General features: G+C 47.9%; 1 protein-coding gene across 2 annotated transcripts; it reads left to right on the top strand.

Annotated features, from left to right (window-relative positions):
• Positions 1-1,592: 1,592 nt before the first annotated feature.
• Positions 1,593-19,199, top strand: GDNF (glial cell derived neurotrophic factor; the record flags this gene model as incomplete). Of its 2 annotated transcripts, none has more annotated exons than XM_082497439.1 (2): positions 1,593-1,665; positions 18,715-19,199. In XM_082497439.1, 2 exons carry the CDS (start codon positions 1,593-1,595, stop codon positions 19,197-19,199), a joined length of 558 nt encoding a protein of 185 aa, XP_082353565.1. The 2 variants fall into 2 exon arrangements, with proteins under 2 accessions (XP_082353565.1, XP_082353564.1); XM_082497438.1 differs by having other exon boundaries at positions 1,593-1,764.
• Positions 19,200-19,487: the final 288 nt, after the last annotated feature.

The following is a 19,487-nucleotide window of genomic DNA, read 5'->3' as shown; positions in this document are numbered from 1 at the left end:
GGGGAGGCCGCCGGGGCTTGTGCGGGCGGCTGCCCTCTGCCTCCATCCAGACTTGCGACCTTGCCCCCTCCTCCCCGCTCCCCGCTCCATCCGTCTCCCACCCCCACGACCCCGCGCAAAGAGGGTCCCGGCGGTCGGACCCCGACCTGGCCCACATGCATCGCCCGTCCGGCCGCTCGGCTCCCCGGCGTTAATGTCCATCTCGGGTCCGACGAGACCAGCTCAGAGGTGAGGGCGAGGCGGGGGCCGCGGCGGAGCGGGTGGGGACCTTTCCCGGCGGCACAGGGCCCCCCGGAACCCCTCCGGAGCCCCCCTGGAGTCGGCGAGGTGCGAGGGCGGCGGGCGGCGGGCGCGCCCCGAGCGCCGCTGGGGCCGCCGCGGGTCCCCCGGCGGGGCTGCGCCCCCCCGGGCTGGTCACTGCCCTCTGCCGTCCCCCTGGGCCGGAGCGGGCTGGGGATCGGCTGCGATCCCCGGGGCGGCGGGCATCGGGTGCGTGCGGTGGCTGACTGCGGGCGGGGCGAGCGGGGAGCGAGGGGAGAGGAGAAAAAGGGAAAGGGAAGGGAAAGGGAAAGGGAGGAGAGAAGGGAAAGGAGACAAGGGAGAAGGAAAGGGAAAGAAGATGGGAAAAGAAAGAGGAGCGGGAAAAGAAAGAAAAGGAAAAGTAGAGGAGGAGAAGGAAACAAGGAGAGGGAAACAAGAAAGAGGAAAACAGGAAGGAAAGGGAAGGGAAAAGGAGAGGAAAATGAAAGGGAGATGGAAACAGGAAAGGGGAAAGACAAAAGGCGAGGAAATATTGAAACAAGGGGAAAGGGAAACGGGAACAGAAGGGGAAAAGGAAAGAAGAAAGGGAAAAGGGAAAGGAAGGGAAGGGAAAAAGGAAGAAGATGGAAAGGAAAGGTGACAAGGGAAGAGGAAAGAGAAGAGGAGAGAAAAATGAAAGAGGCAACAGAAAGAGGACTGGGAAGGGCTCAGGAAAGGGTAAAGAGAAAAAAAAAGAGGAAAAGGAAAGAGAAAAAGGGAAAGGGAAAAGAACAGGAGAGGGGAAGGAGACAATAGGGAAAGGGAAAGGAAGGTTTGCCTGTAGCATAGCAAATCTGCACAGCCCCACACCGCAGATCAACCCGGTTTGCCCTGGCCCAGTCTGGGGACAGGTGCCCTGGCGTCACCCGGGTGCTGGAGGGAGACAAGCACAAGGTGACCCAGCTGCCAGCACAGGGACACGGTCACACCCCCATGTCCCTGGGCGCAGGCTCCTGAGACCTGCCGTCCCGCATCCCCCAAAGCAGCTCACTTGGACGTGGAGGGGCTGGGGGCCATCCTGCACTGCCCTCTCCCACACCACTTGCTGGGGAGAGCCCACCTCCCTTGCTCTGGGAGGCGATCAGGGTGGGAGGCTGAGCTGGGCACATCTTGTTTCCCTCTCCTCTGTCCCTGGACCTGGCCAGTGTGGACCAGGCTGATCTGGGGTGCGAGGCTGCCCAGCTTTGCTTCCGGGCTGGCAAGGAGGGGGGCAGGACTGGGGGAGCGCAGCAGCTGGGAGCTAACCCTGCCTCTCCTCTCTGCCAGGGGCCCGTGTTGGAAGGAGATCTAAGATGAAGTTATGGGATGTTGTGGCTCTCTGCGTGGTGCTGCTCAACACGGTCTCCACCTCGCCCCTGCCCACCGGTAAGACGCCTCCCAAGGGGCCCCCTTCAGTGATAGAGGGGCCTGAAGATGATCTCTCCCCCATCAGCCTGCTGCCTCCCTATGCTGTGCACAGTGACTGTAAGAAACATTCCCCTTTGTAGCCACTGCTGTCTGTCTTGCTAAACCCGCTCTCCCCTTTTCCCAGGCATTAGGGTGAGGAAAGGACCCCCCACACTTTCTGCCCCCACTTCTCCCCAGGCAGGGTCACTGGCTCTGGTCTGGCTGCAGCAGCTCCACACCAAGTCATCCTCCAAACCTTGGGGTTGGCAGTTGCAGTGGCAATTATCTCCCCTTCCCCTTCCCCAGCCCTACCTTCCTGGCAGTCGTAAGAACCCTTTGGTTTAAAAACCTGGAGAGATGAGAAAGTTAGTTGTGTGGAGAGGAGCCAAGAGGAGCATCAGGTACATATGCCTCGCAGTGCAGGCACTGAAACTCCTTCCGCACCACTTCAACGTCCTCTCCCTGCTCGGACCTGCCAATGCAATTATTCACTGTCTGTAGTGGGCGCAAGTCCTGATGGAGATTGGGCTCCATGGTGGGAGGCACTGTACACATCCTGGAGTGCTGCTGAGTTTCATTATATCCTCCTTGGATCCTGATCCCAAAATTAGTGTGTCCACATGGAAATTTACAGAAGAATAGAGGTGGCAGGGTTAGGAGCTTGATGTAGAGCAATCCACATGAACCAGCTCACAGTAAGACAGCTTACAATCCAAATGACAGATAATAATAATGCCTCGCTAATAATAGGTCTCCTGCAATAGCAGGTACAGGATTTTCACAGTGGTATGTGAGTGTTACGCTAACTCTGGCGGCTTTTTAAAGTGAGAGTTAATATGACTCGGTAAGAAGTGGCAAAATACTCACCTGAATTGTGAAGGTGTTCACTTAGCAAAGGCACAGATGCAGCTTGGAGGTTGCTCCCTTTGCCCTTGCTCAGCCCTCTCTGTTTAGCTCGTTGCAGGATGCAGACAGTATCCAGTAATTGGGATTCATTTTTATCTCCTTATCTGGAGGCATGTCCTTTCCCTGCGCCTACTGCAGCTCCAACCACGGGCAACCCCGCTCTGGTTCCTCGGGGAGCAGCCAGGCTAATGCGACGTGGAGGCACTGAGTGGGGAATCGTGTGCCTTGATTCTGCTTTTATCCCCTCCCCAACACCCATCTCCTCTTTTGCACACTCATCTATGTCCTTCCCCATTTAGTCTTCTCTCTTTCCTTTTCTTGCTTGTGTTTCCCCCCTGCTGGAATCTTGCCTAGGCTGCCGCCTCCGCGCATCCCAGCCTGGGCTCCTGCTGCTCACCGACCGGCAGCCCCTGACGTCCTTTCAGCCCCTCCACGCAGGGAGGTCGGCCAAAAGTGCTTCCTCCCAGGGCTTCAGCCTTCCAGGGCTGCAGGGCCATCACACGCGGTGACCTTCTTCTCCATGGCAAGCTACGTGGCAGGATAGGTACTGTCCTACAAAAGGCAGTAATGAGCTTTTCAGGTCACTGTGCTGGTCCCCCCCCCGCACAGGCTTGCCGCAGCACCGATGGCAAGAAGAGCACTGGGGGCAAAGCGGTGCCAGTCAGTTTGTGGATCTGGCAGGGTGGCCGAGCACTGATGCTCCATCTTTCCAGGTGTATAGTATTTGTACAACTCCTGCTTTTGTCTTGAAACTTGCTTGTGGGAGTATGGTTCCTGGTGAGCTGGTTTCTCCACAGCAGCTCAAGGGAACAGGCAGCAGTAGCGGTCTTGTCTGTGCCTAGTGCCCAAAACTTCTCATTCTTGCCTCTTTTTTTACCCTGTGGATTGGGTAAACAAGAAGTAGGAAGAAAGACAATTGGTATTTTAGCTGACCTATGGTAGTATCAATAGACAGCCTCTTCCAGAGATGTCTGTTTCCAGGGTACGGCTGTAGGCTTTGCCAAGCAGAGCTGGGTCACAGGTTATTGGCCATGATAGTCATTTGAGAAAGGGCTGATAGTTTGGTCTCAATCTCTTAACTCTGCGGCTCACAAATAGAGGGGACTGGCTGCAAGGGGAAAGTAAGCAGTGCTGTTCTTCACAACAGAAATTGGGGAAAACCCCGAGAGTTCCTGTGGTCTTTGCAAGGCAGCGGTTTACGCAGCACCCGTACTTGAAAGTCAGAAATTCTTCCCTCCACTACGTTGCCAAGTTGGATGAGTCAGGGGAGACCTGCAGCAAGCCAGCTGTAAGAGAGCAGTGAACAATTTTGATTCACTTTTACACCATTTTTAGTTGATTTAAAAGTGTGCGGTGTCTGGAGAGCAGTCTGCAAACACCGAGCCCGCGAGGCTGATCCTGTCTGGGCACATCGCTGCCTTCCCACCACAGCAGCACTTTGTTTGAGTCACCACCATCATTGTCTTTGACGTATTTGTTGCTCTCCACTTACCATTTGGTGGCATGCGCCCTTCAACACACAAAGGATGTAGAATGACGTACACAAGAGGAGTGACGTCTGCACCATGTAGACTTCCCTCTCCTCTTTGAGGTTTTTTTACAAGCAGAGGGCAGTGTGCCACGAGCACGCAGGCATGCTTGCAGCTCCCTGGCTCATCTGCTGGCAGGCCTGCCGTGTATTAGTATCTATGTGGATGCTGTTGGTCAGCTGCTGCGCCGAGTGCCTTTGCAGGAGGCAGCTCACAAAGTGGTGGGAGCGCCGTCATCGCCCACATTGGCTCACCTGCGTAGGGCAGTGTGCGGGCGCTGAGCGGGACCGGCTGCTGCGTGTGTTCTCAGGGGGGTGCACTGCTCTCCCCCAAAGCGATTCCCCGTGCAGGCTGGGTGGGGAGTGGCAGTTGCGCTCCAAGGTGTGCACTGGTCTCACTCCAGGGAGTTCGGTTCCCCCCCCACCACTGGCAGCAGGGGTTGGTAGGGTTGTGAGATCACATCCCACGCCTAGGGACAGGCCAAACACCTTGCTGGAGCGCTGATCTGCTTTCCCAGGCCCTTGACACTTTTTTGTGCTCTCATTTGATGGGATTGCTTTTCTCCGCAAAGTGCTCTGAGGTCACTTGGTGTTACCCCATCCCTTTCAGATTGGCTGGAAACTTTCCTTCATTCCAGCCTACAGGCAAGGTCCTAACCTCCTGGGCTGATCAGGTGTAATGTGCTGAACTTTGCTGTTCAGGGCAGTAATTAGAGATGGCAGAGGGTGCTGGCAATTGCAGTCTTCTGCATTTTTTAGTGGACTGGAGGCTGGAGTGAGAGTAGCCTCCATAAATGCAGTGCATTTGAGATTAATCCAGTGTTTGTAGGTGTTTTAGGCATCAGTGTTTATGGGATAGCTTATTTCACACAAAGAAGAGTCACTGTAGACTTTGTAAGGTTAGAAAACCCGTTCTTTGTTTCCCACATGCTACAGTCTGCTTGGGGAAGGACACAATTAGCTTAAATAGCAACTGCAAACAGAACAAATATAAACCAAGTTATTATAAACTAAATACTAAGTCAGCAGCTTCAGAAGCATGACAGCGCAGAGGGAGCCAAACACTTGGTTTGACTTATACACTGTTCCCAGCGAATACATTTTGTAACCGCTTGCTGCTATGTGGCCATAATCAACATGTATGTGAGGGCTGGAGTATCCTAAGATCCAGGATATGATATATAGTCTCTTGATCAAGTGAGCAGCTTTAGTATGGGCTCATGGTAAGCATGCAGAATTAAATGAAAAATCTCACCATGGGGTTTTCCCTCCTAATAGGAGGAAAAGGTGGGGTTTTTTTTTTTGCATTATAATGTCTGAGTTACTTTACAGCCGCTGGATGGTCATTTGTTGTTGGAGCTCCTTTGGTGTGTTTGTTATGCTATAACACACCATGGTATGTGTGCATTGTACCTCTGTTAAAAATTCTTCATACCCCTGCTAAGGGGTATTTAATGTTGAGCTGCAATATTATCAACTAATATGGAAAGTGTCTAGAATAAAGAGTGGTATTGTATTGTAGGGCTCTTTAAGGCAAAAACAGTATTAAATTATACATCCAGGTGAATTCCTTCCCTACAATATTTATTAGGCACATTCAGTGTTGCGAACCAGAACTCTCATGTTTCTGTCCAGGCTTTCCTGCTCAACACACCTACAGTGTGGCACACGGGCTTTAGCCTAAGATGCCCAGAAGCTACAGAGGTAACCTGCCCATGTACAGTAAATCCGATGCATCAGAGAGGTATCTGCCACACTGAGCAGATGCCACACTGCATCACTTGATCTGTGTTTCCCAGTACCGCTGGTGCATCCCCCCAGTGTCAGCCCGAGTGTGCCTGTACCCCTGTGCCAGCATATATATAGTAATGTTTGTTTGCATGGGCACACCCAGGTTATCTAGGTGTTTAGAAATCTCAAGCATTCAAGTTTGCCCATTCATGGGCAAAATTCTGGAAAAAGAAAGAACAGGACACATCTGGTTAAATCCAGATGCATGTATGTCTAGAAGCTGATTTCTCCACAGTCTCAGGTATGACTACTGAATATACTCCTTTGAAGGGTATTCTGGGACTTAAGGAGGAAAGGACTGAAATGCAAGACAGTATGGTTTTATTCTCATTTTAAGAGTTATCCTTTGTTTGAAGTTTTATGTCTTTGCTGCTTTTCAATTTAGGGACTTCAAAAATTTCCCAGTGGAAGTGTGGAACCTTTAAGATGTTTTGCAGGTGTGGGTTGCTAGATAACATACCTGAACATGCTTTTCTTGTTCACCTTTCATGGGCCTCTTCAATATATTTTAGAAATCCCCGTGTTCAGGGTCTGCAGATGACAAGCAGCAAAACCTTTGTTGAAAGGCTGCAGAATTCAGCTGTGTAGTGACTATTGATTAATTGACGGGGGAGGCATTATATGTCCACTAGAAGAGGATCCTCAGATTGACAGGTTGTAATGTCTTTGTAAATTATACTGTTCCTGTTTAGAACTGCATAAAGTAGCTTTAAAAATATTTAAGGTTACGGAAGCTGAGAGAAGCCGTTGGGGTCATCGAGTCCCATCCCCCATAACTGCAGAGGATCAGGGATGGACATCTGGTGCAAATATCCAGTCTTCATCCCCACGCACGCTATCAAGCAACTGCAGCTTAACAATTGTCGTACAAACGCCAAACCCGACATAACTATACTTGTGGATTCTCATACTTCTGAGGTAATAAGCTAATGACAAGTAATAAATGAGGAATATTAAATATTGCAGCATAACCCATGTTCAGGATCATCAGACATCTAATTAGGCCACTGCCACATTAGTGCTGGTAGAATGGTTGACACTGCACAATTGTCACTTTTGACAAAAGCAGCTGTAGTTTCTGATCAAGTAATATTTGGTAAGGAGGACCAAAGGAAATATTCCAGTGATTCTTGGAAATCCAGTCCTGATTAAAAAGAGAAGAAAGAAAATAGAATCAAAAAGATATATTTGAGACAGGTACAAACAAAGCATTAAGACGCAAAATATACATGAGAGTATGTCCGTTTTTAAAATGAAGGGCAGAACATTAATTATGTGAGTCATTTCAAATACCAGCATTCTTTTTGAGGAATAAAGCTACATTGTATGATTTGGCAGATATTTAGGCTGTATGTATTGGTACAGCACTTAAAACTGAAACCTGCAGGTACATTTCTTTGAATTCAATGGGACTTGTACAAGTGCTTTAATGATTATTGAGCAGGAATAGTATTCAAAAGAAGCAAACACTGAAATTGGAATACTTGTTTTCCTGCATTGGGGCCAGGAAGTGTTACAGCATTATGCCAAAACTTCTCAGGTGGCCATGTTTTTGGAGGCAAGCTGGTCGTATCCCTTTTAACTAACGAGCTACATACAAACATCTGGACTACCTCTGCTCCCATCCCAAGCACGTCAGATTTCTTCGTCAAAACCAGCTATTACTCAGGAAATTTCTGACAGGGAGGTGCAGCGGCTGGGAAGGAGCTTGCTCTTCTGAGCACATGCCAGCGCTGTCTGCCAGGCCATGGTCCACACATCCCAACATGACACCTTCTGCAGAGGAGCATGTAGGACCTGCCCTAGAGCCAGGGACTGGTGATTATAATAGTAACATTTTCCAAACTGCAATATTAAAACTTTTCACGTCTTTCCTTTTGTAAACACATTAAAATGCAGGTAGTGAAAGGCAACAGTGGAAGAACACGTATTATTTATAGGTCAGATCAAAATCTGATAGCAGCAGAAATTGCCGCAGGAGCATCATCAGCCGCGGCTTTGCCCATATGGCTCTGCTTTAGTGCCCCAGGGAAGAGACTGAGATAGGGTCCCTTCCTGCTGCTTTGCTACCTGTGCTTGTTCCTTGGGAACACCCTTAAAACCCAACGGGAGATGCGTGCAAGAGCACAGGCAGCCTGGGAACAGCTGCTGTATTTATTTAGGAATGCCGTTCCCAGTCAGTGAGCTGGTACTGAGGTGGGGCAGGGTGACCGACGTGGGGTTTTACTAATGTCATGCGAGCGCTGGGCTGGATCACTTCTGCACCAGGGATACTAAAGAGAATTTCTTTTTATTACCGACAGTATTTCCTCCACTAAAGTCTCAGTACCGTGCCTTCTAGCTGGCTGCATGCGTTCTTGATCACAGAGGTCACAGGTTTGGGGTTCCACTCATACATACTCATCAGAGGCTCTTGCAAGTTTGGGACAGAACCAAAGCATAAACCCAGGGTTTGCTGGGAAGCTGGATATTTACTCAGCATGGTATGGATTTGGAGGGTTACAAGGCCTTAAGTGAGGAGACAACAGACAGGTATGTGCCTTGCCCAGCTTTGGCTCCTACATCCATCACTGGCTTCGGGCAGGGCGCTGCCACTTTTTCTTGTTTCCCCTGTGTTAGGCTCTTTATGCAGTAACTTCTTCAGATGCAGAGACTGCCTTGTGGGTGCTCAAGTACCCACACAGCCCCGTACAATGAGGCCCTAGTGCGGATGGGCTCCTGGCAGCTGCTGCAGGAGCTGTGACAAAACCTCCAGAGTGACTGCTGAAAAGCTGTCTGCTCCTCAGAGCTGTCTGCTCCTCCTGTCTGCTTCAGAGCTGGTTTGTCAAAGCTCTGAATCACAGGCAAGACCACGTCCTCCTGCTGCTCCATTGCTGCTTGTCTGCCAGATGAGACACTCCTTTGCCCACCCCGGAGGGGCCAGAGGAGGGATCCAGCACCCGATCCCAGCCTGAAGTCAGGCAGGATCTTGTGAACAACTCCACCTGGACTGGATGAAGCACAAGAAACTCTTGTGGACAGGTCAGCTTCCTTTACTTCATCGTTCATCTGACTGGGCTGTTTCCCCCCACTCTCGGGAAATTCCCCCAGCTGGCAGCAATTATGGTGGTTCTGTCATTTCTCCCCTTTCTTCTCCTGGTGGGAGCCGGCGCTTCAAACCTGTGAGAAAGTAGGCAAAGGATGCAAGGGGATGCACTGCCAAGCATGGCAGTGTGAAAATACAAAGTACTCTGCAGATTTGCCATTAAGACCGACACGCGGGAAGCGGCGGGGTTAGCTAGTGAGCTGCAAACACAAAACTTGGCCGCTCCTTTAGGAGCAAGCACACCAGGCAGGTTAACCCTGTGCCTTTTTCCAGTGCTGCCTTATCGTACCTGACTGGTGTGGGTGGCCCCGGAGTCATCCTCCAGGTTACTTGGCACTTTACCTGGATGAGAGAGAAGTGACACCGGTGAGAGGCTCCATTTCTAAGGGCTCTCTGAGTCGGAGAGGAGGACGCAGCGTGTCCTGGGAGCTGATGAGGCAGGGAGTGAGGTGGTGAACCAGAACCGTATTAAACATTTAAAGATGAGCTGACCCTGGTCTGTTTGATGCTCTATTTCCTAATGGACACAGCCGACTGGTTTCCATTTCACTCTTAGCTCCGTGGATTTTCGTGCAAGGCATGAAAGCAAAGTCACGCCTCAGAGGTGATATTTTAATTGTTTAAATCCTGAACACCTTTCAGCATAACTATTTTTAACACCTGCCTTTGCTTTGATGCCTGCATGGTAGGCTTTGTTTTTCATGAAAAATACTTCTTTTTCAATAAAATAAATGTTTTATCCCTACCACAGTTGATGCTTTTTTTACTTTGCAAAGCAGAGTGATCATCACGTTAGTAATTTTAACCCCGCTAAGGTTGCACTTCCACAAACGGGTTACTCTGAGGGTCTCCTAAAGTACATCTTTGTGGTGTGAGATGGAGGGATTCTGTGTTCGGACAGGGTATGTACCTGAAAACACTACCACAAAACAAGCTGAATACAAAAATAATTAATGAATAAATGATATACCAACGTAATCTTCATAAATGACAAAAAAATGAGGATGATTCGTTGCAGTCAGTGTTAGAGGCACATTAATTGTCTATTTCCCACTAGCAAATGATCTAAGAAGAAATGTCTTTGTGAGTATAACTTTGGAGAAAACTTAAAAAATAACTGGGTAAGGAAGGAAATTAAAATATTTTAGTTATGAAGGGCCCAGATTAAAGTACCATAACTGTTTTTGAAAAGGGGCCATTTCATCCTAACACAGATCTAGATCTGAATTTTCTAAATAATGCTTACCAGTATAATGAGCTAGATTAACCCCCTTGAACTTTGAAATTGTACTTTAAACTAGAGTCTGAATGCTGCTGTTTGAACTTCTCTAACTGAAAGACAGCTGTGCTTAAGTGAAATACCCTGGTAATTTTATTAAATGTTTGGCCTGACATTTTGATGTAGTAGCTATACACTGCCACAAATGCATGCATAAAAGCTACAGTGTAAAACAAAAATCTGATTTTATCATTTTTAGTATACCTTATGTGACTTCTATTACATCACTTTAAGTCAGGATATGCAAAGTGCCAAATGACGCTGCAGTGGTGTGTTTACATTTTCCTGAGATCAGTATGGAAAACTATTTTGTAAAGTACAGTTTCAAATAACGTCGAGTTTTATGAGATTTAAAAAAAAAAAAAAAAGGAAAATGCACTTATATAAATTATTATTTTGCAATTAATAGAATTTAAGCTTTTCTTGTAAACCATAATAGGCAGCATGGTCAGAAGAAACTATAGTTAGCCTTTTAAATGCATAACCAGGCATCAAAATGAGTAACTGGATTTTTTTCTCAAAGGCTGAAGATCCATCTGTTCCCACTGAAATCAATTTGTGGTCAGGTACAAACTGAGGGTTTTCTTGCTCTACCATGCTGGGTTACTGCCACTGCGGGGGAATATTTGGCTTTAAAATAAATCTGTTGCTAGTGAAATCAAAGGAATAGTTTTACAATATGTAATTGTGATCACATTTGAACAAAAAGAAATAAACTGTCCATTTTTCCTTAACGGAGACTGCTTTCTTGAGAATGTAACGAGTTTGATTTGGATATTCATTTAGACCTATTTTTTTATAGAAGTGTATCGGAACACTGTATAGTTTATTCTTCTAAAAAGCACAGGCATCGGATCCCGATCCTGCTGGCACGAGGTGCCTGTAATTAATTGGAAGTGCACAGACAGGCTCTGGGGGATTTGCAGCGGGGAAGATGCCCAGAGGAAGGCACACCTTCCCTGTGTGCCCAAAGCAGAGCTCCGCGGTGGCTTTCTGTAGAGGCCAGTGGGGACCACCACGGGTGTTTGGTTGCAGGATCCTGCGCCCATACGCGCTGCCAACTCTTGCAGTGCCCAGGGGACAGGGACTGTGCTTGGGGACAGGCAGGTCAAACCTTCAGGTTCCAGAGAGCAGAAGTGAGGAGAGAAATTTCAGTTTGCATTCAAGATGGACATTCCTAATATGAGAGGTTGGGTCAAAACTATGATGTGAGTGTGCCCTAAAGGCTCAGAAAGCACACAAACAGCTTGCAAACAGCAAGCGGAAGATGCAGATATTCTTGGGTTTTTAATTAGTATTTTAAATTGTCTCATTTCTTCTTTTTTTTTGTTTGACACCTGGAGTTCTTGGTATTCACCAAGTCTGCCCCCAGCCTGGTCACTCTTCCAAATTGCCATGTGCACCAGTCCTGTGATGTTTCATTCTTTCCTTCTTTGCTTTTTTCTTCACTTTCTGGTCACGTGAGAAACTCCTGGTGGATCAAGAGCCCTGGTTCAGCTGGACACAGGAGACAGAGAAGGTGCCCAGAGGCAGGCTGGCACATGGGCTGCCATCCATACCCCCCACTCTTGCTACTCCAGTGCTAGAAAGCAGACTCAAGCTCTGGTTCCCACCAGAGGAAAAGGCTCTGCCTGTGCCTGCCCGAGTGGTCAGGTGCTTGGCATGGCACTGAAAGAGGGAGCATGGAAAGGAGCTGCAGGAGAGCGAGATGAGCGGGAGCAGGACACACGTGCTGGCCACAGCTCCCAGAGGCACCACTGCTGGTCGCACGCTTCTGCCAGTGGGGCGCTAGGCAGAGGTGATGCAAAATCACATGTGCGTGCCCATGCACAGACCGCCTTCAAGGGATTTCCCCAGGGAGTTGGATGGGCAGGAAACAGCTTTCAGAAACATGCCGTAAAACCCAAGTGAAACCTCATGACTTTGTGCCAGTCTTGTGAGTGTTCAAGGCACCATGGTCTAAGTGGTAGGGGCTCAGCCCGTCACACTGCGCCAGTGGGGTCTGTCAGCCTTTTTCTCACGCTGTGAACAGGATATACAGAGTGCCTGTGTTCCCTGAGGGAGAATTTTACATTTCCAGGACTTAGATTTAAGTTAGACGTTAGGAAGAAATTTTTCACCATGAGGGCGATAAGGCACTGGAACAGGTTGCCCAGGGAAGGTGTAAGTGTAAGTGTTCAAGGCCAGGCTGGATGGGGCTGTGAGCAACCTGGTCTAGTGGGAGGTGTCCCTGCCCATGGCAAGGGGGTTGGAACTCGATGATCTTTAAAGTCCCTTCCAATCTAAACCATTCTATGATTCTATTATATGGTCCTTTCCCTCAGGAAACACCTACTTTGAGGTGCATCATGTGTGTGAGCCAACCTTCGCTAGCCTTTATTGAGCACATGCCGTTGTGGGCTCTCCCATCCTGTCCTGTCCTGTCCCGTCCCATTCTGTGCCATCCCATCCCTTCCTGTCCTATGCTTAGGGGGCTTTGGATTTTTAAATTTGAGTTCCTGCTCAAATTGGAGCCTGAGCTCAGGGACTACTACTGAGAGATCTTTACTGCTTGTATTGCCACAGTATCCAAGCATTTTCTACTGGCACTTTGTACAGTGTGACAGGCATCTGTCATGTGTTTGTTCTCTCAGCTTTTCCACCAGAAGGAAAGTGTTGTCAATAAACTGGTTTGTTTTGAAAAAATATGTGTATGTATAATTAGATACATTTGTGTGTGTGTATGTGTAAATACAACAGACATATACACACGTGCAAACTGTGTACATTACAGGAAGGGATATTAATATGTGCTTCTCCCAGGGGTGTGAAATCCCATGGAAAACTTCTGCCTGCTGCGCGGTTGGGTCAGAACAGTGCATGAAGTATTAGAGAAACAAAGCTGGGGGGCTGTTGACCTTAGTTCTGAGACTGTAAACCCTTTATGAAGCAGTGTTGGAGACAGAGGGGTGACTAAGTACCCCTCAATCGAGTGGCTTTATTCAGTTTACAAACCAGCACTCGGTGCCACGGCAGCCCCTATGAGTCTGGTAGTGTTCCCTGGCCACACAGCTCAGCTCAGCACCGCCTTCACCCCCCAGCAGCACTTACCACAGTGCAGAGACCAAACAAGTGCTCAGCATGCGGTGGCTGTGGAGCAGAGAGGTCTCCGCATCCCTGTAGCACATCTACCAAGTGCCCATCAGGATGGGGTGGTCCTGCTGTCAGTCATCTCCACCTTCCCTTCTGTCCATTAGCCTTTTATGGTCTTTAGTCCTTAGTCAGTGGTTATTGCTTATTCATGTGTGATGTCTGGTAGTAGCTTCCTTAGCACTTACCTCTAGTGCCTTGTTTCAACCCGTCATGCCTGGTGTTAATGCTGACGTTTCCACTTGGTTGCCCAGGGTCCTACTTCAGCAGTTTTCTGCAGCATTTTGTTTCAGGCTCTCAGGCTTCACACCCATACTTATTGGACAACTGAACACCCCTACTGAGTCATGACTAGCACCTTGGCATAGGCTGCTAAGTCAACTCTCACTTCACTCCTGGCTGACAAGGTTTCCTTCAAACCCTTGCGAGCCGCTCCTAGTGACTGTTTGTAGTCACGCTAATGACTATGCTTCCTTAAGCAGCAGAAAGTTAACGCCAAGCCAAATCCGATCAGTATGAGCCCCATCGCTTGGGTCCATGGTTCAGTGGTTGCTAGCTCCAGCTGCGCTTGGTGCAATGCTGAGAGCACAGACCCATGCTGCCGAGCGTGTGTTGAAACTTGGCTTTGTGGGATTGTATAATAATTCAGAGTTGTACCAGCCAGAGGCTGGCTGATTGCGAGGACTGAGGGTGTTTGTTGAACGGTGCTAAATTATAGAAGCAAACTTGGGGTACATTGGCAGTCCAGTTGGAAGCTGCCAAAAAGACCATCGTTGCATTGATTGTGACTAGTTTGGGGCTTCTTGGGCAGAGAGTGTTGTTGCTTACAGCAGCTTGCAAGGACTCACTGAGCAGCCCAGTAATGCAGCTTCCGCTGTGTTAATGTGGTGTACCCACATACCCGCATAACAGCATGTGTGGTGCAGCTGGGCAGATACTGACCATGGTCAATAGGTCCAGCACATTTTCTCGAGGTGGGCTCTGTTTCCACTGTTCCCACTGGTTCCCTAAGATCACCCACTGTCTCCCCCAGCGATGTAATCTCCAAATACTGGGAGTCACTGCAGGAGTCCTCTAAACAGATTTGGATATCTGCTTGGGATATTTTCCAATCCCCTGGGCTGAAGGGGAAGTCCACCCTGGAGACAGAAGATTTGCATTCATCATACTCATAGTGCTGGCATCCCTCCTGGTGAGTCTCCCAAGTGGCCTGATGTTACAATAGGGGATGAGCTGAGCAGGGATCCCCAGCTCCATTAGACATATTGGCCACACACAACTCATACCAGGTTACAGCTTGGAGCACTTCTTCCATGGTTTGTGTTAGAGCCACAGTGAGATTAGCAGGATCAGTCGTGCTGCCAATTACCCCATTTTCTGGTTGCAGCAAATCCATGTGTGTAGGTAGAGCTTCTCTAGTTGGATACGCTGTTGGCTTGTTTACTTGATCTACTTTTTGCCCTAGTACTTCCACCTTCTGCAATGTTGACACCCCATGCCTGCGTTAGAAGCGTTGTGTAGGGCTCTTCTGGGGTGTGTTTCCTCCACCTTAAATGTCATAGGCCACTTGCAGTGCAGAAGGCTCTCAGCAACATTAGCTCCCTTGGTGCAATTGGGGTAGTGATCATGCCTGAACCAGGATAGATGTCAGCGTGGGGTCTGGGCAGGGACACAGTACACAACATGGGCCTCTCTATTCTCTAGGGCATACTTGGATTGGCTTGAGCAGAAGAGTGCTTTAACCCTATAACTTTCTGATTAGTATTTAACCAAAGTAGACTCCTGCACATAGCACTGTCGCGGGGGTAGGTGGTATTTTTGCACCTAAATTACAAGCAGTTTAAAAATCTTGTGCCTAGTTGAGTTGCTACCTCTTCGGGTAATCCGCAATTTCGTTTCTCCCTTCTTAGGTGGGGGACACTTAGTCCCGTCACTGTAGTAGCAGAGTACCAGGCTTGGGATAAGTATGAGGCTGAAGGCTGAAGCCAAGTATCTCCGCGTCTAGGTTGCATTTCCCTGAAATAAGCTCCTGTCCGCTTCCTGATGGTTGACCATTGCATGAATTTCATTAAACCCTAGTGTGCTTCCCTCACAGTTGTATTTCATTCTCCATAGCAAACGTCTCCTTGCGTTATGCTGTTGCTACAAGGGTTGGGCCAGGAGTATGTGACAGGGGTGTGGGATGTCAGGGGTAGTCACAGTAGTATGGGAGGGGTAATTTGAAGGCGAGAGTGAAGGATGGTGCAGCTAGAGTCATCTCCTCAGGGCCACATCCTTCCATTATTGGGTTATAAGCTAAGAAACCTGGCTCCTGTGCAAGAAGCCTAGAAACCACCCAGTCCCACAGCAACGAGTGCCTCCTGCCAAACCCCTCTCTATCTGTACCTGTGCCAGGGCCAAGCTGGTACTTCAGCAATGGGGGGTATGCAGTTCCACTTGGGTCATCTTACTTGACTGAGCCTAGAAAGGTGTCTACCCTTTCTTGCTTTTAAGGAATGTAGCCCACCCATTGCCTTGACTTTGCTCAGTAGGGCAGCATTCATATGGTGTAGGCAGACCAACCTGTTCTGCAACAGAGCTGGGTGGTGCATCCAATGGACACGTATATCCAAGCCCTCCAGCAGGTAGCTTGTAGTGGGTATTTTGGTACCTGCTACAGAGGTAATGACAGAGAAATGCAAGAAGGGTGCACTTGCCATTGGTCTCACAGGAATATGGAGTTTGGTGCAGGATCCTGCCTTGTTCAGGTCCCATATAGCTGTATAGATAGCAGACATCCCTTCTTCATGTTTTTTGACAGCCACTTTTTGACAGTCTGTGAGATTGTTGCCTTTAGCATGGGTATCCCAGTCCCAAACTCTATAGAATCCTGCTTCCCATGTGCCACCCTCATTATGTGAAGGTACAAGATTGTCTTCCTGCATTACTTTTTTTTACTAGTCTATACTATTTTGCTGGAGCTGTCTATGAAAAACTGTATACTTATGATCCATTGCTGTTTTGTCATGGAAGGGGACCTCTAGGATGTGGCTGCTTCACAGAGGGGGTCCAAGTTATTCCTTGCATGCAGATGCACCGTGTTTCACCAGGTTTTTGCACTAACAGAGTTAAGATCCTGCTGCGCCACTCTTGCCAATCTCCTCTGTATTTGGTGCTTCTGTTGAGGGTATGAAGGTGCACCTTCACTAGGCAATGGGAGGCAGCCTCTCTCCTGTTAACAGAGTCCATGCCACCACATGTGGGCAGGGTACGTGCACCACCTGGTCTCCCATCAGGGCTTCTGTCTGTTACAGTGCTCATTAGGGAAATGTGATGCTGAGCCTTTGGCTAGGGATCTGTTCCTATCTCAACACCTGATGGGGTGAAAGCCTTCATGGCTCAATGGAGGTACCAACCCCTGGCCAGGTGCACTGTGTTGGGTATTGTCTTTCCCAGTGTTTGCAGTTCCTGGGATATTTGTAGGAGTCTGTCCTGGTTTGAGTGACACAGGACTAATTTCTCTTCTAATGCTTGGGAAGACTGCACTTTTAGAAGACTGTCGTGTCTGAATTTGCAAAAATACTTACTTTATAGCCAGCTATGGTGTGTGGGTCTCAAGGTCTCAGTGTTTTCAAGCTTGCCAGGTGCAGGGATGAGGAGGAGCAAGACCTGGGCACTTGACCCAAGCTGGCTAGCAGGATTATTTCATACCATGAATGTCACATTCAATATAAATTAGAAAGTTTGCTGCAAAGTGCTCTCTCCCTTGATGGCTGCAATCCTGAAAACTTCTTGCCCCAGTGTTGGACACATGAGCCCTTCCCTTCCTCCCGAAGCCTCAACACTCGCAGTGTCTGACATTTGCTGTCCACTGCTGGGAGTGCGCAGCTTCTACTGATAGAATTGGCTGAGTATAATTCTTGTGTATTTTATGTTGGTATTGGGATCAATATTGGTTCTTTAGTGTTATTAATGTTAATTATCTATTCTGTCAAATCTGTTTATATTTCAACCCTTCGGTTTCCTTGTTTTTTCCCAATTCCCCTTTGCAGATGGGGAGGGGTCGTCGGGTGATAGAATAGTTCTCTAAATGACAATAAATTGTTGTGGGTTTCTCAAACCGTAACAGGGTCCTACTGCAGATGGGGCTTCTGTACATGCGGGGCCAGATGCATGATATTCTTCTATTATATGGGTGGTCACTTAGGAGTTGAGTACAGAAAGAAGCATCCTGTTAGGTCTTACTGCAAAGGAAGTGGGTCCTCAAGTCTTGATTTTTGGCACAATGAATGAGGAAAAAAATCTCAATACTGCAATGTAGTTTATGTGTTTAAGAGACAATCATTAATAATACCACATAAGGGCACCTACACACAGGCTTCTGACAGCCTTACCCTCCATTAAATCACTTTATTCACTAAAGCAGATCACATTGAGGGATTTAGTCCATGGGAAGTTTAAAGATTTCAAAATGTTGAAATCTGAGAACGTTTCAGAGCATGTGCAATTTCACCCTCCTTGAAGAGGGTATCAAAACATTTCGTTGACTTCAACATGTAGTTTACTTCAGTAATTTATCACTGGTAGAGTATATATATGAAGTGAAAAAATGAAATAGGTATTTTAACTTCATAAAAAGAAAAAGCATTAATAACATTCCCTTGAAAATTAACATAATACTTCTATTCTGACCTATTTCTACTCAGTCTAATCAGCATCTTGTGATACAAAAGACTTCCACGAGAAATTTCTCAAAAGCTCTGATAATAATTATCCCCTTAGAAGCAGTAAAAAAGCAGGCATTCAGCCAGGAATAATAGCTCAGTCTGGTACCCCAGGAAATTCCTCTTTCTGTCCTGCCCAAAAAACGTTATCAATAGGTGGCTTTGGCAATGCTAACCACTGCTGGTGTGAAAAGACAACAATTAACAATTATAATCACAAAGTTGCTTTAAACAAACCTTGTCCTTATGCTGCTTTGCTGGGAAGACCCTGTAGAACCTTTCTACAGTAGCTTCATCCACCCATTAACTAATATTCCTATCATGACATGCTTTTCCTTCCCTCAATTTTGACAGGTGTGCTGGAGTGCTAGCAAGCATCAGCAGACACCTACAGAGATACATACATATCTCATTTATTTTTCTCCAAATGAGTTTCCATGGTGATGTAAACCATCCCAAATTCTCCCTAATTTCTGAGAGTCCTGGGGATGCACTTGGAAGTGATGGGCAGAGCAGCTTGCATGTGTTTTAACGTTTTTGAGCCACAAACGGACAAACTTAATGACAACTGATGTGTGACAAAGCCTTTTCTCTCTTTCCCAAACAGCTAATATGCCAGAGGATTATCCAGATCAGTTTGATGAGGTAGTGGACTTTATTCAAGCCACCATTAAAAGACTGAGGAGGTCACCAGATAAACAGACTCCGATTTTTTCTAGGCGGGAGAGAAACCGGCAAAACGCAGCCATGAACATAGAGAATTCCAACAAAAAGGGAAGAAGGAATCAAAAAGGCAAAAATCGAGGATGTGTCTTAACAGAAATACATTTAAACGTGACTGACTTGGATTTGGGATACGAAACCAAAGAAGAGCTAATTTTCCGGTATTGCAGTGGATCTTGTGATGCAGCCGAGACCACCTATGACAAAATTTTAAAAAACTTAACCAGAAAGAAAAAACTAGTCACTGACAAAGTGAGGCAAGCTTGTTGCAGACCCACAGCCTTTGATGATGACCTGTCCTTTTTGGACGATAACCTGGTTTACCACATACTGAAAAAACATTCCGCAAAAAGGTGTGGGTGTGTCTAACGGCTGCGCGCCAGAGGCGGCGCCAGTTTTGCATTCCTGCTACAATGCAAGGAGAGGGACCAAGGTTCCTTGGGGATGTGTCTGCTCAGAGCAGAGAAAAGAGGACCAAGAACGCAGAACGAGGGGTCATGAGAGCCCGGGGTGGTGGGCACGAGGCAGCATAGGAGGGTGGAGGCTGTTGACCTCCTACAGGAAAGTAAATAAAAGCACACATGGGGATGCTGACAACTGATAGTGTGCGCCTTTCCTGTTTGACACAGTCCACCTTCAGCGAGCCTCGGATCCACG

Source organism: Vanellus vanellus (genome assembly GCF_965231255.1).
Source record: "Vanellus vanellus genome assembly, chromosome: Z".
NCBI classification, from domain to species: domain Eukaryota; kingdom Metazoa; phylum Chordata; class Aves; order Charadriiformes; family Charadriidae; genus Vanellus; species Vanellus vanellus.
Note: the sequence above shows the minus strand (reverse complement) of the source record. Positions and strands in the feature narration are given on the sequence as shown.